General features: G+C 38.6%; 2 protein-coding genes across 2 annotated transcripts; one reads left to right on the top strand and one right to left on the bottom strand.

Annotated features, from left to right (window-relative positions):
* The first annotated feature begins 3760 nt into the window (after positions 1 to 3760).
* LOC120416396 (uncharacterized) lies at positions 3761 to 7463 on the top strand. The gene is made up of 4 exons (XM_039578136.2): positions 3761 to 3973; positions 4047 to 4111; positions 4318 to 4596; positions 4656 to 7463. The coding sequence occupies exons 1-4, from the start codon at positions 3937 to 3939 to the stop codon at positions 7452 to 7454; spliced, it is 3180 nt and encodes a 1059-aa protein (XP_039434070.1). The 5' UTR covers positions 3761 to 3936; the 3' UTR covers positions 7455 to 7463.
* Positions 7464 to 7521: 58 nt separating this feature from the next.
* LOC120416397 (protein twisted gastrulation) lies at positions 7522 to 16240 on the bottom strand. The gene is made up of 4 exons (XM_039578139.2): positions 16040 to 16240; positions 14038 to 14525; positions 8221 to 8362; positions 7522 to 8163 (listed from the first exon to the last, which is right to left on the bottom strand). Exons 2-4 carry the CDS (start codon positions 14462 to 14464, stop codon positions 7971 to 7973), a joined length of 762 nt encoding a protein of 253 aa, XP_039434073.1. The 5' UTR covers positions 14465 to 14525; positions 16040 to 16240; the 3' UTR covers positions 7522 to 7970.
* Positions 16241 to 22477: the final 6237 nt, after the last annotated feature.

Raw genomic sequence — 22477 nt, 5'->3', positions numbered from 1 at the left:
GTAATTCTCTACCAACTCACACGAAATCGGGAAAAGTTGCCCCGACCCCTCTTCGATTTGCGTGAAACTTTGTCCTAAGGGGTAACTTTTGTCCCTGATCACGAATCCGAGGTCCGTTTTTTGATATCTCGTGACGGAGGGGCGGTACGACCCCTTCCATTTTTGAACATGCGAAAAAAGAGGTGTTTTTCAATAATAATTCAATAATAACTCGTGATGTTTATTAGCAAACCCCTTATGTCTATATATCAAAATTTTTGTAATTGTCTGTTCTACAACTTTGTAGAACATTGTTACACTATAAAAAATAACCCTGCAAAGTTAGAAAAAACACGAAATTTTAAAATGAAAATTTTTGTTCTAAATGAAAAAATGACCCTTCTGGGTCAATGTAGATTTGAAAAGAACATTAAATTTCCCATAAAATGACATGTTCCAAAAATTTTTACAGTCGAGTAACGAAAAATGGGAGAATTTTTAAAACTTTTTTAGTGTTTTTTTCGATGAAAAATACGTTTTTTCAAAATTCTGAGTTCGCCATCAAATCGGGCGTCTAATTTTACATAAAAGTCCCTTTGACACCAAATTTATATCTCATCACCGTTTCAGGCTGCAAATTATTGAAAAACACCTCTTTTTTCGCATGTTCAAAAATGGAAGGGGTCGTACCGCCCCTCCGTCACGAGATATCAAAAAACGGACCTCGGATTCGTGATCAGGGACAAAAGTTACCCCTTAGGACAAAGTTTCACACAAATCGAAGAGGGGTCGAGGCAACTGCTGTTTGAGTTGGCGGAGAATTACCCACGTAGAAGAATGATATAAAATGATTTACCGGACTGACTTAGCCGGATTAAGCCTAAGTTAAGTGGCTTAAGTCTATAATTTACAAGTTTATACATAAATATCTAATAAAAACTCCTATATTAGGCAATTTCAAGTCTAGATTGCACAAAACTAACATAAAATGGGGTGACTTTGAGCCAAGGGGTGACTTTGTACCAACTTTACGATTGCATAATAGCTATATAGCTTAACTACAAGCTCGATAGGAATTGTATTGTAAGGTTTAATTTAATTGAATTGTCAGGTTTAATCGTTGCAAATATTGTTCATAGTTTATGTTGCACTCTCCCAACATTTTCAAAAATGCCGTAAAAAGTTAGATAATCACGAAAAACTAAAAAAATAGATAACGCTTTAGTGTTATTAGCCTTATTGTTTGAACCCGACAAGAGTTTTAGGACACAAACTACAACTACAACTACTTACATACAATTCATACATCGCCCATCGTATGTAAGTATTTGTAAGCCCAATAGTTTACACATATTTGACTATACTATTTTCAAATTTTCATAAGATTTGCCAGGCTTGTTAAAAGAGTAGATGAGTGATTGTGTTTTCACGTGGGGAAAGAATAAGTTTTGTTTTGCTGAATATATTATTAGCAAACGTACTTGCTGATCAATAATATGTTTCAACGAATTGTAACGATAATCAAAATTTATCAATTAAAGGATACAATATTTTATTATGACAAACATGTTTAAAATTCATAACTGGTTGGAAATATTAATCCTATAGGAAGTTGTGACGTAGAACTTTTTCTAATAATAATCATTACACAGAACAACAAAAAGTATGGGCTAAATGATAGCTGAAGTACTCTCTGGATTTCATTCGTCTGTTTCAAATTTGTAAAAGTTTCAAAACAAAAAAGGACAATTTATTTTGCAATACCACAAATTTGACACGTTACAAAAGTTGTTGCCCTTATATTTTGATTGTTTTATTAAGATTCAGTATGAATTGATTCACAAAAATTTGCGCATGATTTTCAAATTTGTCACTTCAAGGTGACTTTAAATCAACAGGCCTTATTTAAATATACTAAATTTGTATATATTAATTAACATAAAATTCAAGTTTATCAAAACAATATTTAGTCGTTTGTTGGTACAAAGTCACCCCTTGGCTCAAAGTCACCCCATTTTATGTTAGTTTTGTGCAATCTAGCTTTCCTTGACTTGAAATTGCCTAATGTAGGAGTTTTTAATAGATATTCATGTATAAACTTGTAAATTATAGACTTAAGTCACTTAACTTAGGCTTAATCCGGCTAAGTCAGTCCGGTAAATCGTTTTATATCATTCTTCAACGTGTAAGAACAACTTAATACTATGACCAGTAACGTTTTAGAGTTAAAACATCGAAGCTTAGAACTTTTCCTACGCATTTTACATGCGATTTCCCCTTAATTTCTACTCAAAACACTAAAACTGACCGTATTCGAAATTTCTGCCGGCAAATATTTTAAAACTCGGCCCAGAGGTGCAGAATGGTCCCAAGAACCATGTCCAATCATTGGTTTGGGTGGAAATTTTTTTTTCATAATAACGGTCTGTGGGGGACCCGTGGTGGCAGGATCTGTGGCGGACAATTTCTTAAAAGTCCGTCGCAGATAACGGCATGTCGTACCATCTTCGTACCAAGTAAGCTGTACCGCATGCGGCTGGTCAGGCACGGCGAGGAGTGGCACGCAACGGTAATCTGCTTGGAGAACTCACTCCCGGTGGGCTAACAGTTCCTGGATGACTACCAATTGACTATGGAGCATCTGTGGACCCAGCGTGGAATTTAACGCCGTTGTCTTCGTAGCCGAAAAATGACGAAATCTGCAAAAAATCTACTTTTTCCACTAAAACTGCGATAACTTTAAAATTTCAGCAGTGACCTATACTGCCCATGTTCGCATAAATGTCCCATATGCAAAAATAGCAAACTGAGAAAAACGCATTTGAAGTTTGTCCCACACATAAGGCTACGTGTTAAGTTTTCACGAAAAAACTGGATTTCCTCCCGATTTCTAGAACAAAGTACTCGATGTTATAGGCTCTTTAGAAAGAGCACACGATTTTGAACCAAACTGCATCAATAACTCAAAAGTGATGAAAATGCATATGGGACATTTATGCGATCATGGGCAGTATATATATACCCAAACATGTATATAAACATGTTTGGGTACCAAAATTTTCGTAATTGAAAGACGCAACTTTCGGTACCCAAAAACGTAACAAGAAGCTCCCAGCGCGTGTGCTTACCTCGCGAGCACCGTCGAACGAAAGAGGCCGATTGTTTGCTTGCCCGACACACGGCCACGGTGGCTTGACATTCCCGTCCGTGTTTGGGAAGCGCTCATTTTGCTTGAACAGAATACCCTAAAGAACTTAAATGGGCTTGTGTGGGTACTTCCAATTCTATACTTATTGAATATCATACACAGAAAAAAATGATGGTAATATTCATCAGGAAATGGTGAAAGATTTTGTGTCAAAAAAAAAGATTAATTTTACCCCAGAAAATGATGAATTTTCATCAGTTTTTGATGAATATTCATCAGGTTTACATTTTTACACATTTTTTATGTAATATTACTCAAAAAAGAGGTAATATTCAACCTACCAAATTTTCAACATTCCAAAATTCAACTTTTTTTTCTGTATAAGTGCTCTTGAACAACTGTTCCAATTTATACTACAGTCCTCACCACAGTTGACGGTAATAAACTACTACTTTAAACGATTCTGTAATATATTATATTGCAAATAAACAACTAGAATTGTTTTTTTCTTAACCACAAACCATTTACTCTCCCGATTCCATATCTCTCGCGCTCTTTTTCGTCAGTGACAGAGAGCCAAGCTCAACTAACTTTAGTTGAACCTCGCTCTCATGTTGTATCTCCGCACTGTCTGCCAACTCGCTTAGTCAGTATTCTCCCGCGGCTTAAGCTGGTCAGTGTCTCGCGTCCGTGTCGATTCGTATGTAGGCCCCATTAAGGAGCACTGTCAAAATTTAATTAACATGCCGACAAATAACTATAAACATTCCAATTGACCGGTAATCGAAAACCGTGTCCGTTTTACAAAGATGACCCAGGAAAAGCAAGCGCCCGTGACGGTGCCCGGTAAGCATGACTCACTTTCGGTGGGAATTACACTAATCAATTGAATTTCAATTGACTTTGTTTGCCCTCGCAGAGGAAACCAGACTAGAACTTGAAGATACTCGACAACAGAAACGCTCCGAGAGGAAACAGTTGCAGGTAAGAGTACGAGACTTGTATTGTCGAGCGGAGATAAATTTATACCCGGTTGATGGCGGAGTTTGTTTACCATGATAAGCGCGAGACATGGTTAACAAATTTTTGTGCAATTGGTTCAGAGTGAGTGCTGCCAGCACGTGATTCTTATCGTCGAATCGTGCCGATTGAACAGCTGTTTTGGTCATAATACTGAATTGTCATTGCAGATATCACTCCAGAAGGCGCTAGATGAGGTTTTCGCCAAAGAGTCCATCAACGATGGCCTCGCGATGCTTCAGAGCCTGCTGGAGGACTACAAGTTTACCGTGCTGTACGACCTGATCGAGGAGATGAAGCACTGGGACACGCTGACGACCATCCCCGAGCCCAAGTCGTTCCTGTTCAACGTGAAGCTACAGCCGCAGCTGAGTCGGATGCTCGAGAACAGCTTTCGCTATCGACCGTATCTGGAGTGCTTCATACCGAGGTTCGACGCGGTCAACGAGGTAATCCAGAGCCAAGTTATCTTGAGTGAACGCTTGATTAAAACGTCGATTTGTTGCAGAAAATCTGCCCTGACTTGAACGCGCCCCTGCACTACGCTGCGGAAGCGCTGAACATCAGCTTCATCGAGTGGTTGCTGGCACAACCATCGATCGAGGTCAACGCCCGGAACAAGCAGCGCAAAACGGCCCTGTTTCTGCTGTGTGAGCAGTACGACGCCTGTCTGAACAATCCGAACATCAAGAAGCGTGCCCTGCAGGTCACCAAAAGCCCAGCGAAGACCGATGACATACGGGAATGCATTAGATTGTTATTGTACCATGGTGCGGACTTTAATATGTTCAGCGATCGGTTGAAGCTTCCTTTTGAGCTGTTGATGAAGAACCGATCCGAAGATAACAAACAGTTTCTGAAGGAGTGCACCGGAATCTTCCAGGGAGCGATCGCGATCGGCAAGACGAATGAGCTTAAACAGAGGGTCGTTGGGTTCTATCAAGAACGAGCCGTGGTGATCGTGACCGTTGAACTGCTGGAACTGTTTCTGCGGTTCAACGAGCAGGATCGCTTCATGGCGGAGTTTGAGGTGTTGAACGTGAACATCGGAAATGTTAGGTGTGTCATCAAGCTGCTGCTGCACACCGCAGTGGAGTTGAATCAGGAGCGGTGTGTCAAAAAGATCGTCGATCAAGCCGGTCGGAAGATCTTTCAGATTGTGAATCCCCTGCCAGGGAAGAGAGTACGGGTTTGTGAACCGGTCAACGAACCGAAAACATTTGAGCTGATGTACCGGCTGGAGCTGAAGGGACTGCTGAAAAAAGCTTGCGAGTGTGGGAATGTGACCACGTTGGGACTACTGCTGGGTCACATAACCGATAAGGTGCTTGTGAACGACGATCCAATTTTGGTGATCACGCTGAACCGAGCGCACGAATTGTGGAAGCGAGACGAAGAGCGTGCCAAGGTGCTGCAGTGTGCCTCGCTGCTAGCGAAAGACCAAAAGATCTTTCTGACGCGTACGGACAACAACGGGAACACGGCGCTGCACAGCGCGCTGAAGTTTGGCTTCACGGACATTGCGCTGGAGCTGTTGCAGCAGAAGTATGCATTCCTAGGGGTTCGCAACAAGGACAACCTGACTCCGTTGGACTACGCGCGGTACGACTTCTGGAAGAAATACTTTGACCAGTGCGTCACGATCGACGTGCGGCGATCGTACTTTGATCGCAACGAGGTTAGATTAAACTTGAACGGGTTTGATCCGTACATATTTAAGAAGCGCATGGTTAAGAAGGCTAATCAGAAGGATCGTAGTGAGCTGAATTTGTGGAGGATTGTGGAGAAGGCTTCAGCGTCAAACGTTACAAATAAACCGGAACTGTCGTTTGTAACGGAGATGGACCCGGTGAAGATCATCGCCAAGTCGAAGGATCTTCAGCGGCTGCTAGTGCATCCCGTTGTGTACACCTTCATCCAGGTCAAGTGGCTACGGTTGACCAAGTGGAGCTATATCAACTTGATCTGCACGCTAATAACGGTGTTTTGCTTCAGTTGGCATTCGCTGGATGCTTGCGATGATGGACGATCTTCAATCGTGCCAACCGTACTTACCTGGATTGGTGCTGTTTATATGATCTTCCGGGAAATAATTCAGGTGCTATTTCTACGCTTCAACTACCTATCGACGTTCGAAAACTATTTGGACATCGCCACGATTACCGCCATGATCGTGGTTCTTTCAAACGGCTGTAACTCCATCCTGTCCTCCCTAACCGTGATCGCGTTCGCCATGCAGATAACCGTACTACTCGGTTCGCTCCCGTTCAACAGTATCGCCACCTACATGCACATGTTCAAGACCGTATCGCTAAACTTCCTGCTCAGCTTTCTACTGTTCATCCCTCTGCTAGCGTCCTTCACGTACAGTTTCTACCTCTCGTACAACGATCAAACCACCAACTCAACCACTCCCGAAGACGACAACCCGTTCAACACCTTTGGCACCTTCTCGGACGCCGCCCTCAAGACCCTGGTCATGACCACCGGAGAGTTCGAGGCGGCTGCCGTCGACTTCAGCGGCGGCAAAATGCTCATCTTCGTTCTGTTTATCTTCTTCGCCCCAATTGTCATCCTAAACCTGATCAACGGTCTAGCCGTCAGTGACATCACCGCCATCCGCGAGCGCTCCGAACTGATCAGCATCAGCAAAAAAGTTAACATTCTGGAACGCTACGAGCGGGGACTCCGTGAAATGCCGCTTGCGTTCATCCGACGACTCTACCCGAGCTCGTTCTTCGAGAACCACTCGTACGTGATCGTGGTGCGTCCCAACGAGATGCGCAAGATACTGGTGCAGTCGATCGAGGATCAGCCAGCGGACAATCGTCGCGATCAGCGGGCACCTAAGGGCGAGTGGAGGGTTGTGCCGAACATTCCCGGAGGGTTTCTGGTGCGTGGATCGCAGGGCCTGTTTGTGAACTTCAAGTTCTGCAAGTTTCCGCTGTTTTCTACGCTGGACGATCACATCATGGACGAGGCGCTGAGGATCGTCGATCAGAGTATTATGGTGAAGGAGATTCAGGAGAGTAGCAGGGCGGAGTTAGCTGCTAGCGGAAGATCGCTGGAAGCGGATGTCAAGTTGGAGGAACTCAGGCTTGAGATGGAGAAAATGAGCCGACTTTTGAATAAACTGACGCTGCACAATGCTCAGACGGGTAACAAGATTGTAAAACGTAAGAAAAAACTAACTAAGGGTAAGAACGGAAAAGACGTTGAAGAAAAGTTCAGAAAAGCAACAACAGTTGCGAAAGCTGTAGGAAAGTTTAAGAAAAATAAGAAAAACAGGAATAAAAAAGATTTGTAGAAATTCAAATGAGTTGGTAGTTATTTGTGAGAAATGTCCTTCTTGGTAAAAGAGTCAAATCCACAACTGAGTACACATTTAAGATTTTATTTTACATAAAAAGTCATAAAAATAAGTCCTTCTACTTTTGATTGAGCTCACTTTTCCACCGCGACACAATACTTAAAAGTTAAGAATAGAAAATATTTCGCGGCCCAATCACCGCATCAATCACTGCTACTGCACTGTCCGTTCAATAAAACTTAAAACTCCAACCCCTAACTGCTATTCATTTTGTTCAAGTACACATTTTTAAATACTTTCTGTTTCCCAATCGTTAATACACATAATTAAAAACCGTCAAATACTGCACTGCACACTTTTGTTCCCCGTTCGCTAAGTAAGTCCCTCGAACATCACTCTCTCTAATAAGGCACATCATGACTCTGTATGTGTTTACGTCCAGACTGTCTCCTCACTTCAGTTCCATCCCCAAGCCACGGCCGCGACCACCAACGCTGCCAACCGCACCGAAATTCAGATATTGGTCGACTCCACCCCACCGTTGTCCAGCGGACCGACCCCGTCCCCATAGTCCAGCTCGTCCTCGTTCGGGAAGTCGTCCAGATCGAGGTCCTTGTTCTCCGGGCACTCCCGGCAGCGGGACTCCTTGATGCCGTAGTTGATGCACGTCTGGCCGACGCACTCGCAGCAGCCGTCGTGGAACCATCTGAAAAAAAACAGGAAATTAAACATACTGAAATTTCTTTGGAGAGTAGAATCTTACCGATAGCTGGAGGCACCCATCGTCTGGCAGCTCTCCTTGCACTTGTTCCACGACATGCACTGGGACATGTACGCGACGGTGCAGTTGACCGTGATCTTGGACGAGTCGTCGTAGCGCGGCTTTAGATCGTTATCGCTGGAGTCTGGGGAAAAAATATGATAAAATTGGTTAATTTTAAGTTTCTATGCAATGCAAATAAAACGTTTTCTAAATTGAAACTGACTTATCTATCTTCAATATCCGAATTTATCCGAATTTGAGCAAGATTGTGCGTAGTAAAATAAGCAAAATTATGTGTCATTAGCTTTATTACAAATATCATAGCATAGCATAGCATTGGTGTCTACCCGTAGCTGCTACTTCGTTATTGACCAGGACCCCCAAACATTGCTCCGTGGACCACAGATGAAAAGTAGGAACCAATCATCACCCCTTCGCAATTTTCAAAGGTCCCTATCATGCTGATCAATACCGACGCCGGCCACGACCAGAGGTAAGACACGGGGAAGTGGATGGGAATGTTAGCCGATACTTGAGTGATGGGACCGCTAAATCAGCTGCGTCTCCGACAAAGTATCACATGAGTTTTGAGGGGTTAGTAAGATGGGTATGAGGTCAGGATTCACTGTGGTAGGTGATGCGACCATAAGCAATTTGTTTATCGGTTGAAATTTTAAAAATCTTAGGCAGCCGGCTGCGGAAAGATAGCTATCTAGGGATTTAAATATAGTATTAATTCGACCGCGATTCTCCAGAAATTCTCCGTCGGCGTGCCTTCCGATCAACGGTGATGTAGGAAGGGCTTCATTAATTGAAATAATTTTATATCATAAGCCTTAAAAAATATTCGAAGGCGTGCCTTCCAATCATCGATAATATAGAAAGGGCTTAATCCAGCAATACGACTTGCTAGTCTCAAAAAATTGGTACGTTTTTATAGAAAACTATAAAAAGAGAACAACACAAAAAACTCATCGGTCAACGAACGCGAGTGAAAAAAAAAACAATGAAAAAAGAAGAAGGTAAAAAAAACAGAACTGCGCGTCCCGAAAAGCACCACACTAATGATGCTATTATTTAATTATAATGACCAACCACCCCATGCCCTCAAACAGCGACACAAAAGAGACGGAAAATAACACGAAAAAAAAACAGGACTGCGCGTCCACACAGGCACCGCACTACTGATGCCATCATTTAATTATAATGACCAATCACCCCATGCACTCGAACAGCGACACAAAAGAGACGGAAAATAACACGAAAAAACAAGACTGCGCGTCCACACAGGCACCGCACTACTGATGCCATTATTTAATTATAATGACCAATCACCCCATGCACTCGAACAGCGACACAAAAGAGACGGAAAATAACACGAAAAAACAGGACTGCGCGTCCATACAGGCACCGCACTACTGATGCCATTATTTAATTATAATGACCAATCACCCCATGCACTCGAACAGCGACACAAAAGAGACGGAAAATAACACGAAAAAACAGGACTGCGCGTCCATACAGGCACCGCACTACTGATGCCATTATTTAATTATAATGACCAATCACCCCATGCACTCGAACAGCGACACAAAAGAGACGGAAAATAACACGAAAAAACAAGACTGCGCGTCCACACAGGCACCGCACTACTGATCTCATTAACTTTATTACAAATACCACACACAAAAACATGGCGGTGGCATTGTGGATCATTCCACCTGTATCGACATTTTCTGATAGAGCTCAAATTTGGTAGAGCTGTTGGTACCGTCAAAACAAGCAAGAATCCCGATTTTAATCCGATTCGATTCACTCTTGACTACAAAATTCAATATCTCGCGAACTAGAGGAAACATTTACCAAAATTAGAAAATTAGCAAAACTGCGTCTATCAATTTTACGTCCAATTTTCTGCAAAAAGAATCCTGGAACAACCTTCTACGATATGTGGATCCAGAGATATCGCAGTTTAAAAATTGAGGGTTTTCACAATTTTCGCAAAAAAGGCGATACTTTGGAGTGGTGCCATAAAGGAAGGGTTGATCCAATTTTGATGAAAACCGGGATTCTAGCTTGTTTTGATGGTACCAACTGCAAATTACGATTTCGAGTGCTGCTACGTTAGAGGTGGAATGACCCATATTTATTAGAGATTGATTTCTCATAAACAGTTTGAAGTACTGATCATTTTTGAAAGAATGAGAAAACTCACAAAACATTACTGAAAAAAAATAGAAAAACACACAAATTTGATTGAAGTCAGATGACTTCTCATAAAACTATTTGAAGAAATATTAATGTTTAAAAGAATGAGAAAACTCACTAAAACATATTTGTTTAACAGAATAATCGCAGAAACATGTCTTTAAGGCTACTTTTGACCTTTAGATGTTTTGTCTACTTTCGACATTATGTCCTTTGACCTTTGTCACGTTCGTTTTGTTTTGTTTCATTTTATTCCAATCTAATTAGTTTGATTTTTTTTTGTTTTCAAATGATTAAATTCAAAGTTGATGCCCTAACCCACTTTAAAATCGGCCCGAAAAATTTGTAATAAATTTTTTTCAGGTAGGTACTTCGAATTTTAACCCTCTACAACCCAACCCCAAGACGAGCTTCGATTTAAAAAATCGCCAAAAATCAATTTTTCAATAAATTTTTGATCTTTAAAAAGCATTGGAAAGAAAAACTCTTCAAATTTTAGAAAATGTATGCGTTGGAAGTTTTACTTGTTTTATGTGACTTTGCCAATGTTTTAAAAAATTACATTTTTTTAGAGGTCAACTTTGGCAGTGTTTTTTACTAACATTTCTTATATTTTAGGTAAAAAGAAGTATGTAGTAATTTTTCTAGTGCCCCAGACTACGCCTCTACGCATTTATTTACAATTTAAATGATAATGGTGCCATTTTATAGCAGAAAATGTAAAAAACATGCAAAAAATTGAAAAAGTTACTGTTAAAACATGAAAAAAATTAGATAGGCAAAATGTAATGATTGGAGGTAGTAGAGTATAGGCCAAATACTACCAAAAACAAACATAAACTAAACAAGATAAATGCAAATTAAAATACTAAAAATGAAACAAGAAAAACATAAAACAAGAGAAGTAAAGTTTTTCGTAGAACAAAAGTTTCTCAAAATGACCCCCTGAACACGGGAAAAATAAAAAAAAATCGAAAAAAAATTGGGCAGTAGAGGGTTAAAAGAAATTTTGGTATCTGTCTAATTTACTGAAATGCATTTTCCTGCGTTGTTTATCATATTTATTTTGTTTGGGCTCTTTTAAAACAATATGGATTTTTGTTAAATTCCAATGTAAAGTAACCCAAAAAATATTTTTCGAGAAAATGTGTTGAGTAATTTGAAAACTTATGATTGAACTGAACTCAAACTGGACTGGTGTAAAATGCATTTTAAAACACTTTTTTCATTTAAATGCTGATACCATGGCTTGAAATTCATGTTTTATAAATGTTATGTGTTTTTGAAACACAATCCGCAAAAAGTATTCTGTATATTAGGCTGGTACAAATATTTTCAAAAGTTTTTGTCACCCTTCAAAATCGGCTCGAAAAATCAGGGGGCTGAAATAAATTTACCATCAATTTAAAATCATGTTCAGCATATTTGGGTTTCTGCAGAAATCTCTTGAATTTTAAAAAAAAATCGATGTAAAGTACCGCAAAAAGTTTTTTTTTTCGCTTTTTTTTTTGTTTTCGTCAAATCTAACTTTTTTTTAAACTAATCATTGCTAAGCATCCGAACTAGTGTAAATGCATTTTAATATACTTTTATCATAGAAATGTTGAGACTATGGCATGTTATATATTTTTTTAATTTTTTGCCCCCTCGACCTCGGCCAGAGCCGCGGGACAAAAATTTATGAAAATATTTGCATCAGCCTTAACAAATTTCATATAAAATGTGAAGCTTAGTTTTAAATGCAAAATTAATCGATAGTTTATAAACAAAAAAAAACTAGCGTAAGTGATTTCTAGACAAAATTTTAAGTTCTTCTTGATTTTACCTTAAATTTATATGTTTTTTGTTAAAAACTATCTAGCCTCCAATAAGTGTTAAATTAACACTTAATCGTTCATGAATTTTGATAGGGCTGTCAGATCGGCGCGTTGGAAGGGTCTTTTGATAACCTATCTAACGATGGGTCGCATGATACAAAGCAAAAAATCCGATGGTAAAATCGCATGCAAAAGCATGCACATCACCTTCGTCAAAATAAACACTTAATATTACACACTGCATGTACATTTTTTGCAAACACAAAAAAAAGTTGCAACCGAAGGGATTCAAACCAAGCACCAACAGTAAAGACTGGCGCCTTAGCCCACTCGGCCATCAGACCGATGTAAAGCTGTAAAGCTGGGCTACATATTTAAGGGCGTAAAATCATATATAATTGTAAAAAATAATGCAATATTTATTTTACACCCAGGCCTTTTACACGCAGATGGATTACTGCTTTTTTAGCTGTGTAGATCCGGACAAATTTTTTATCAAAATATCTGAGATCTGGCCTCAAAAAAATGTATAAAAAACACATAAGTGCTTATAACTTGTGATAAGGTTGCCTGATATTCAATATTTTGGATTCGTTAAGAAATAATACCGTTCTTAAAATGTGTAACATTATGAGTAAAAAACCAACCTTTTTACAATCTCCCGGATTTTAATTAAAATTGTTTTTAACATGACTTTTGAATCGAATGAGACCAAAACGGACAAATCGGTTGACCCAGTGCCGAGATAATCGGTGCAAACATCAACATTTTGATGCATACAGTATGCACACTTATGCCAATTCAAAGTGAAATATCAACGAATTAAAAAAAACTTAAGTTTTTTCTTTTCTTCGATCTGTGCCCAAAAATTAAAAAAAAATGCGGATAGTAGAAAAGGGCCCTCAGGATAGATTATGATTAAAACTAATTAAAAAGATTTAATTAAATAGACAACAATAAACGTTTTACAAAACTTTAAAAATATTAAATCAATTGTACATGTTAATCAATAAAAATTAAAATTTTCAGCAAACATTATTATTTGCAACCTGATTTTTTTTTGGGATTTTTCGAGAGGGAGGGAGAAAAAAAACTTGAAATCAATTTCTGGGTTCAATTTTGAACCCAAATCCCTTAAGTGTATCCCATGACTTAAACAGCCCCCAGCATGCTAACCTCATAGGAGAGTAGATCAAAACATGAAAATATTTTTAAGGAAATAGGGTGGTTGCATGTAGGTTTCAAGGTTTTATTTGAAGTTAGGAGAGCAATCAACCAAAATAACAATTTTAAGTTAACCCCTTCCCGGCCAGAGCAATATCGAGATTTTTCAAGATTCTCTAAATTACTCGTAATTGGATCAACCAAATTAGATGAAATTTCAATGGTTATGAGTTAACATTCTATATAAACAACTGCAGACTGAACTTGGTTGAAAAAATGCATGGTTGCAGAGAAATTTAATTTTGAAGACAAAAAAATGCGGTGCCCCGGAGTAACCATGGGCGTTAAGACTTATTGTTTTTTTTTTAAATATATTTATAATTGAGCATATTTCATCCTGAATAAGAGCTACATCTCAAAATAAAATTGCCGTTTCATTAAAACTTCGATTCTTTGAAAACTACTGGTTGCCGGACTTTTGTAATAGATTATACTTTGTAAATCATTATATAACTCTGCTTTAATTACTGAGGATTATGAAATCATGCAAAAACCCAAACAACATCCCACACAATATTCAATTTTACCCAATCCCATAAACCGGCACAATTGTTTTCCCTTTACTCACGCATAATATACTTCGTTCCGCTCTCCCCGTTGGACCCGTACAGCGCCGCGTCGAAATCGATCGGAAACGTGTAGATCTTCCACCGCTCCTCCGGGTCCTCCTCCGCCGTCAGCACGTTGAACAGGTTCGGGAAACCCTCCAGCTCCTCCACGTGGGACTGCTTGCTCAACTCGTTGGTCGTCTCGTTCGGCTTGGGACACATCTCCAGACAGCTGCAGCACTCGGTGTACAGGTAGCTGAGGCACTCGGAACACTCCTTACAGCACGAACAGTTCTTCATGTCACACTTACAGCTCTGGGTTAGCATACACTTGGACACGATGCTGGCGCAGACCATCTCGTTGCAGGCGTACGCGTACTGGGCTAGGAAGAGCAGACCCACGAACCCGGTGGCCAGGGTCACCAGCAGGATCTTCCGGCTTGCCATGGTGGTCTAGATTTCAGTGGACGACCAGCAGCAAACTACACGTACCTCAAAGTTTCAGTCTCTGGAATTAATTAGCTCAGATTAGTGCACTCTCTTTACACCAGCGCGAGATAGATCAACGGAAGTCGATAAGCCACTTTGCGCAGCTTGACGACTTCGACAGCTGAATGAATCCACTTATTGTCCCCAGCAAGTCTGACAAGATCAGACGACGACAACGCGACTGCCGTAGAGGTTGTTGTTCAGAACTCCCCAACGCAAACACGCTTGACTGTGACGACGACGACGACGCATCAAGGTCATCGAGGTTCGTTCTGGCAACGCGAACCACGCGATCACTCGATCTAGCTGGTTGAGAATTCGCAGAATTTCACCAACCAACCTTTCACCCAGAGCTAATTCCAGAAGTTCAATGTGTAGACACAACACTCGGGAACGAAACTCAGGCGAGAGTGCTCAAGCTGTGCAGCAAGTGCGAGTAAGCTAAACAACGCTTACGCGCAGGTTCGATGGAATGTCTTGTGCACACTCACGGCTGAAGATCACTTTCGAACATCTACACCGTGTATTGAGCCGGGTCGGAGTAATTTATATGTAAACAAAACTTAGCACCACTAAGCGTACATTACGGTGAATTGGTTGGATCAACTATATACACAGTGAAGATGCTGATGGTGATGTGAGGAAGCTGCGCCCCCAGTTCAAAGTACTGATAGATCGATCGCACAAAGATCGATAACTGGTACTAATACAAGGGAGAAATATTAGGGTAGTATAATATTTTTTTCGCAAGAAATGGATAAAGAAGTTACTCTTGTTTCCCAGTGTAAGGGAACTCGCATCTCCGTGTTCAAACTCAACCCACTTCAACGAATCATCTTTGCGGTTAATTTTACACAGTAGGGCTGGTCACTTTAACTTTTGTGATGTTTCAGTGTATTCTAATGCAATGGCGCACTACAAACGTTAATAAATGACAATAATAATCTAACCTAAGGCTTTATCCAGGTCTCTTCAAATGTTTGGCTGCTCTAGGGTTTGATTAGATTAGATCAGATTATAAGTCTGTTTCAGATTCAAGGGTCAATAATTCATAATACGTTTTTACTTAATCTTTGTGATCCAGCAAAAGATGACCCCTCAAAATTATCCTCCCCTAACTCGCACTGTAAACACTCGATCAATATTATTGATCATCACCCAAAACTTATCCTTCAGATTAGTGTGCGTGCATGTGTCCCATCGATCGTCAGGGCCCAAAACACATCACTGGACTGGACGTCGCCGTCGTCTCACACAGGTGAGTATTGGTGTCGTTCCACGATCGTCGATCACGATCGCACCAACACCAGCCAACTTCCCTGCAGGCACCCCTTGGTTCAAGTGTGTACTACTCTCACGCGTATAAGCGCAAAATTCCTTCCCTTTCCACAGGAAGCTTAGAAACTTCTTGGATTTTTCGCAGTTCCGGAAGCGAATTCTCGAAGAACTCGTTTGCACTTTTAAGACCGTCAACGTTTCCGATCTCGTCACGAACTCGCCAAACACAATCCCCCAAACCTCTGAATTTCGTACCTTCTTTTCTTCTGGAAAACCCTCTCCTTAACACACAAAGCTGAACAACACTGCAGAACACCTCTACACACAGATAGAGTAAAGAAGAAAAAACCTGATTTGAACTCGCGACGCGACACAAACCGCGCGGGGATCGAACCTGGGGCGTCCTTCTCTCGGCACAACTGACTTTCTCGGTGGTCCGCGATCGTTTGAGATCGACTGCGAGATCGCGCGGTGATCTTGCTCATTTTTGAGGTTCTCTCTCTCTCTCTCAAATATAAAGAGAAGAGAAGACGCAATACACGTGCCAGAAGCATGCTGTTTTTTGGCTTGTAGGCGCCAGCGAGCTAATCGAAAAGAGTATTGAACGGCAAAGTTGGAGAAATTCTGGGAATCATGAATGGAATCTTGATCTTGTTGGTGCAGGTACCTACCTCTAGCTCTGTTCAATCTTGGGAAGAAACCATCCTCTCGTTAGGTAGCCGCTGAGCCCCTAACTAGAGTGTGGAATGGGAAGATAATTGATACCCTCCCGTGGTGGTGATTGGGTTTAGTGCACCTCACACGGAGTTTGAGTTGGCCTTTTGTGTAAATGGTAGGTACAGGAAACGACCTGAATGTTCTGTTCAATCAACAAAAAAAACTGTTTTACAGTAGAACAATAAAAAGTTCGTCGTCTTTGGAGCATTGAAAAACAAGTCACTTGTAAGCAAATCTCAGCAATTTCAAAATAGTCCTTTGATGTGTGACGATGTATAGTACCGTCAACTAGGCCGAATGTGGACTACAGTCTGAATAGGGACAGCAGTTTTTAGAGCGCTCAAAGGTATGATATTTGGAAAACGATGCACTATTTTTATTGTTCTGTAGCTGTGCTATCCCAAACTACTCAAAATTATCCATATATTGTGCAGTAACAAGGCCAAACCAGCTTTCCCAATTCGCCCCATGTGTCCCATTTTAATACAAATAGGATCTCAAAGGTTGCAACAAACCCAAAGCCAACAAAGGCATGATTAATTTACTCACTGGATCTTTGCCATAACTCAACCAATCGAGACAGTTCGACTAAATCATCGTTCAAACGCGCAGAATTTTGAAAACATGCCCTAAAAGCCAAATTTCAGACAGTCCAGACTCGATTGTCCGAAGACCTTGGAAAAAAATTCACTTTGGGTAGTCGAATCACGGAAAAAACTTTTATATTTGATTGTCAAGCTCAAATATGACCCCAACACTACTCTAAAGTGTTTTAGAATTGGTAAATCCAAGGTAATCTAAGGGGATTTTACAATAGGACGTAAATTTGGGCGTTTTCAAGGTTACGTCCGTTTAAAAAAGGTAAAAATGTGGGTTCTGTGAAAACCTAATCTCAAAAAGGGGCTTTTTGACACGGTCCCAGAAAATCGGGAACATCTCCGGTGGCCATGGACCGTTACCTTGTTCCAGTACTTATTCAAAAACGAGCATGGTTTTCCTTTCAAATGCCTCTTGAATCATCAAAATCGGTTAAATTTTCGCAAAGCTATGAGCATTTCTATTTTGACAAAAATTTCCCTGTCCCGATCATTTTATCCAACCCCAGTAGAATCAAGGACAATTTTTTCTCACATTTAATATCGAATTTAAATGATTGATTGGCTGTTACATTGAAAAACGCATTTTTCAAAATTTCAAGAGTTTTTTTTTTTAAAAAAAAGGTCATGTAGATTTCTTTTAAAGTTTTTTGATGTTTTTAAAATCGTGTCGAGTCAGGGGTATTCAAAAACACCCTATAAGCCAAAATTGATCATTTTGTTTATAGAACCTATTCAAAAAAAGATTGCCGATTGCTTCAAAAATTTCTGTTTCAATTTAATGTTTATTTTCTACTCAAAATTGATATGAAATTACAAAATATTAATTCAAACAAATCAAACATTTCAACTAAAATAGATTTTGCAATTGGATTAATAAACAGATTGGTTGGAAGGAAAATTTACCTTAAGAAAAAAGTTTACTGAATATTTTGTTAGATTTTATAAAATCAATAATTATAGCAGAGTATTGCAGTATCCTTCACTTGATTTCTATGTTTTCCGATTTCTGATTCCGATCAAAAAATTACCGTAATTTTATTTTAATAAGTTGATATTTTTTTAAATCCTCAGAATTTAATTTAAGAATTTGATCAAATCTAGCTTTTATTTCATGATTTCGGCTAATTACATCCCCTTCGTGGATTATTGTTTAGGCGATGGATTCCATTTCAGTGTAGTTAGAGAAAATAAGAAAATGTCCCTACTTTAAATTTAAAGCAACGTCATCTCAAATTAATAATTGGATAATAAATAAAAAGATAATAAATTAAAATTCATTTTCAAAATTTTTACTGGAACTATTTGAGGTAGTTTGTAGTATATTTTTTGCTAAATATTGAAGCATTTAAAAAGAGTTTTACTCTTAAATTGTTTTTTTTTCAATTACTTCATTCTTAAAATTACATTCTTGAAAATTGATGGTTTGAAACTTACGAATAAATGAAACATGTTTGTAATCTTTAGATAAAATATATATTTTGTTTAATAATTTAATTGTTACAAAATCTCAAAGTCCAGAAAAAAAATAATATCACTAAAAGATTATATTGAAAATTTGGCTATTCTGAGGGTAGATTTATCGAACAAAATAGCTTAAAAACCATATGCAGTCCAGACTCGATTATCCGAAGTTCGATTATCCAAAGGTTACAAAGATTAAAAAAATAAACGAATCACGAACAAAAAAAAATCTTTTTTTTTGCATTTTTTGCTTATTTCTAACATTAAAATAGAGTTCTGCGACCCTATTTCAGTCAAATTTTAATAGTTAATTGCCTATTTAATTACAAAATGCATTTTTTCAATAGTTGAACGGTAAATCACTTTACCGTATTTAAGGGGCCATACTTAAGCTCGACAATCAAAACTAAGACAACAAAAAAAAAATACATTTTTTGTGATTTGATTATCCGAAGTAGGGGAAATAAACCCATTTTAAGCCTAATAAGCGGTCTTGTTTGAATGATGTTGGATAATCTGGAGTGTTCCTTGAAATTCAGTAAAACCAAGTACACCAACGAGTAGAGCAACTTTTTGTCAACATTTCTGTTTATTTTCACTTTTATTAAAAGTTATGCTATTTCTTTTACAAGCATTTTAAAAAAATATTTCAAAAACGCATTTTAATCAGTCGTGTGCATTGGGCCACGCCCATTTTTCTATTTTCAGCTTAGTTTTTTTTTTCTTCCAACGTTCGTTTGGGTCTGCTTCGTGCTGCCAAAATTGATGAAATTTTGAGCGAACACTCACGAAAAGTAGCATTTATAGAGAAAGTTTCCTGGCAACACCACAAGCGCTGCTGGTGGTGTTGGTGGCCACCCTTTGTTCTTTATTTGCCTTTGCCTCTCGCTCGGTTTTCTTCAGGCTTCGCTTGGAATCGGTCATCAAGATTGAAACGTCAAAAGACTTGGCGCGTTTGATTTGTTGATGGCGCTTGCTAATTATTTACATGTTTCGGGATTATTTTTCAAGTGAGTGACTAAGTAACGGTCAAAAGAACATGTTGCCGGTAGTTGGAAGCAATTTTATATCTTAAGCGCTTTGAAATCGTTAGCGCAAGTGAAAGGATATTGATGGCGACTTTCGTTATGCAGTTAACCTCTGATCTTGCGTGTGGATGTGTGTGCCATCAAAATGATGAGAAATGGTCTCGCAAAATAGAAATTATGATCAAAAGTGCATTAAATTTGATCTTTTTGGCCAGTAAGTGGCATACATTTGCGTGCTTACTCGAGGCGGTGCTGTTGCTGGTAAGTTTACAGCCTAAATAGTATTTTTGGAGCATTAATCGAGCATCAAACTCTCCATATGACGAAGATAGGTGTTTCCCAAGTAACAAATGATATGCTTAGTATTCTTATAAGTTTTTATCAAAGTTTTAAAAAATGCAATAAAGTATTACTAAAGCTTTGATTAAAACCTGCTTGTTTTATGGTCACAAAACTCAATAATAGTTTCAAGATTTCTTCAAGATAATGTTAAGAATTATATATTAGGTTTTAATTTGGTTTTATTCCTTACACTTTAAACTATCTTGAAGAGGTTGTTTTGTTGCTAAATAACTTTAACGAAGTCTGCCTTAAATCAGTCCCGTCTTCAAAGAGCATTTTTACCATCCTTTTTTTTTTTTTTTTTTTATTATAGACATTTTACCACTTTTGTGGCATTCATGTCTTGTTTACCATCCTGTATGACTTAAACTATCAGTGTCTCCGCAACTTCGTTCTGTGCAGAACGTGAAGCTGTTCCCTAAACAATTATTCATGAATATTCAGTTAGATTATTCATTGTTACGTTCAAGGTGTAATAAAAATGGCTTTTTGTTGTTTCTGATTGTGTTTTAGTTTTGATGAAAAGAATAATATATAATATTTTCCTGAAAAAGTTATTACTGTTGTGCCTTGGAATTGGCTCCAAAAAAGTGCTTTTAAAGATTCAGTGAATTTGATTTCACCTGTCTAAACACATCCGACTCTGCCTGCGGTTCTTACATTGTGGGAAATAATTTTATATTAAAAAATAATAATATGAATTTATTTCCGATAAAGTGTGCTTGGTTTTTGGGGAACACTTCTGGAGCATCATTTGGAAAGGTCGCAAAAGCATTTTGATAGCTGGAAATGTTTTGCAAATTCTGAAACAACAGGTAACTATTTAACAAAACCCGTAGTGTTAAAAGGTAACCGGGAAGCCAGCTTTTGTTTTGTGAAAATGTTACCTTTTGTATCGAAACTTGTAAAATAGTTCCAGCAGTCAAAATGCTTATCCGCCATTTTCCCGTGTTGCTACAGACTACTGAGATTTAACAAGAACTGCCATGGGTCTCGTGGCGCAGGGGTAGCGGCTTCGGCTGCCGATCCCGATGATGCTATGAGACGCGGGTTCGATTCCCGCCTTATCCACTGAGCTTCTATCGGATGGTGAAGTAAAACGTCGGTCCCGGTTTCTCCTGTCTCGTCAGAGGCGCTGGAGCAGAAATCCCACGTTAGAGGAAGGCCATGCCCCGGGGGGCGTAGTGCCAATAGTTTCGTTTTTTGCCATAAATACTTAAGGTATACAAAAGGCTATCCATAAAACTTTATATTCGTAAATTAGTCTTCAATAAAACCCATCAGATCTAGTTTTGTGTATTGTTACGCCCAATAATTGACAGTTCGCTTAAGGTGTCATTTGTGATATTGTTGCCGTTTTCTGTATTTTTTTTTTGTGAATAACTATTTCAATCAATAATATGGTCTTTTAATGCTGTCTACTTGTGTAAGTGAAGTGAAAAGTACAAAAACTGCGGTAAATGTTGCGACGATCACTTATCAATAGTGATAATAAGGACAGTGTTTATAAAGCTACACGAATAAAGTTGCGTCAGTTGGTTCTTCATTAAGTGATCTTATGTGTGTTCATGCTGCGTGTTTTTTAAATGAATAAATATCGTTAAAAAGCAAAAAACCTTTCTGTTTTTTTATTCAGTTATTTTGAAATTAAATTTCTCCTCCATCGAAGGCGATCTACTTGCAGCTGAAAAAGTTGCATGTGCTACGGTCCCGCCATGTGCGATGTAATCTTGTAGAAAACCATGATAAAACATTTTGGTTCTGATTAAAGCCCTTATAAGTCTTTTATAAATCTGGTATGTTCTGGCTAGTTTTGAGGCAGAACTGCTCAAGAATGAATAGATTTAAAATATATTTAATCAAGAGCATTTATACTTATCGAATTTCGCCATATTGCTGAAAGAAGCAAGGGGCAATAAAACGCAGCCATATTGAATTTGGAAGCAACAACAAGCAAAAATTATTAGTTTTGGGAAAAATCTCAACTTTTTTTCAGAGAATTGAATGTGCTCACATTAATTTTTCGAGCTATCTTTGAAAATTGGTCGATGAATTTTTTTTGGCATAACTGTTGTGGCTTATCATAAGTATAAACTTCAATAAATATTTCTTAGTTACAATAAATAATATTGCCAAATTATTATCATCTGCCATCAGTCATTGTATTTGCGTGTAAGAATATTTTATTTTAATCAAGTAAATTTGTATGTCATTCCCTCTGATATACAACCTTTTGGTTTTACTGCAAAACAAATAAATAAATACTTCATGCTCTGATATAGCATTCAAGAATAATTACAGAATTCAAGAAAACCTTTTTCCAAGCCAAGCAGTTTTAATCTTGTTTTGAAGAGCTCTATAATGTATTTATAAAGCACACATTAAAACTGGTAAGTTTTAACATGCTCCTCAAAAATACTCTTGATAACCTCCTAAAATGGTCCATTTTAGCTTTAATGTTTATTTAACTGGTATTTAACTCAGCATGTAGGACCATAAAGCATTTCATTTGAATTTTCTTAAGAATTCTACAGAAACTCTTTGAG

The sequence above is a fragment of the Culex pipiens genome, chromosome 1, assembly GCF_016801865.2.
Source record: "Culex pipiens pallens isolate TS chromosome 1, TS_CPP_V2, whole genome shotgun sequence".
NCBI classification, from domain to species: Eukaryota; Metazoa; Arthropoda; class Insecta; order Diptera; family Culicidae; genus Culex; species Culex pipiens.
The sequence above is the reverse complement of the archived record's forward strand: the minus strand, read 5'-3'. Positions and strand labels throughout refer to the sequence as shown.

Bases quoted from the DNA above. Each gene is read 5' to 3' on its own strand.
- LOC120416396 (XM_039578136.2), top strand. From the start codon at position 3,937: ATGACCCAGGAAAAGCAAGCGCCCGTGACGGTGCCCG. The intron at 3,974-4,046 runs GTAAGCATGACT...TTGCCCTCGCAG, and splicing joins AGCGCCCGTGACGGTGCCCG to AGGAAACCAGACTAGAACTT. The intron at 4,597-4,655 runs GTAATCCAGAGC...GATTTGTTGCAG, and splicing joins GGTTCGACGCGGTCAACGAG to AAAATCTGCCCTGACTTGAA.
- LOC120416397 (XM_039578139.2), bottom strand. From the start codon at position 14,464: ATGGCAAGCCGGAAGATCCTGCTGGTGACCCTGGCCACCGGGTTCGTG. The intron at 8,363-14,037 runs GTGAGTAAAGGG...TTTTTTCCCCAG, and splicing joins CGGAACGAAGTATATTATGC to ACTCCAGCGATAACGATCTA. The intron at 8,164-8,220 runs GTAAGATTCTAC...GTTTTTTTTCAG, and splicing joins ATGGGTGCCTCCAGCTATCG to ATGGTTCCACGACGGCTGCT.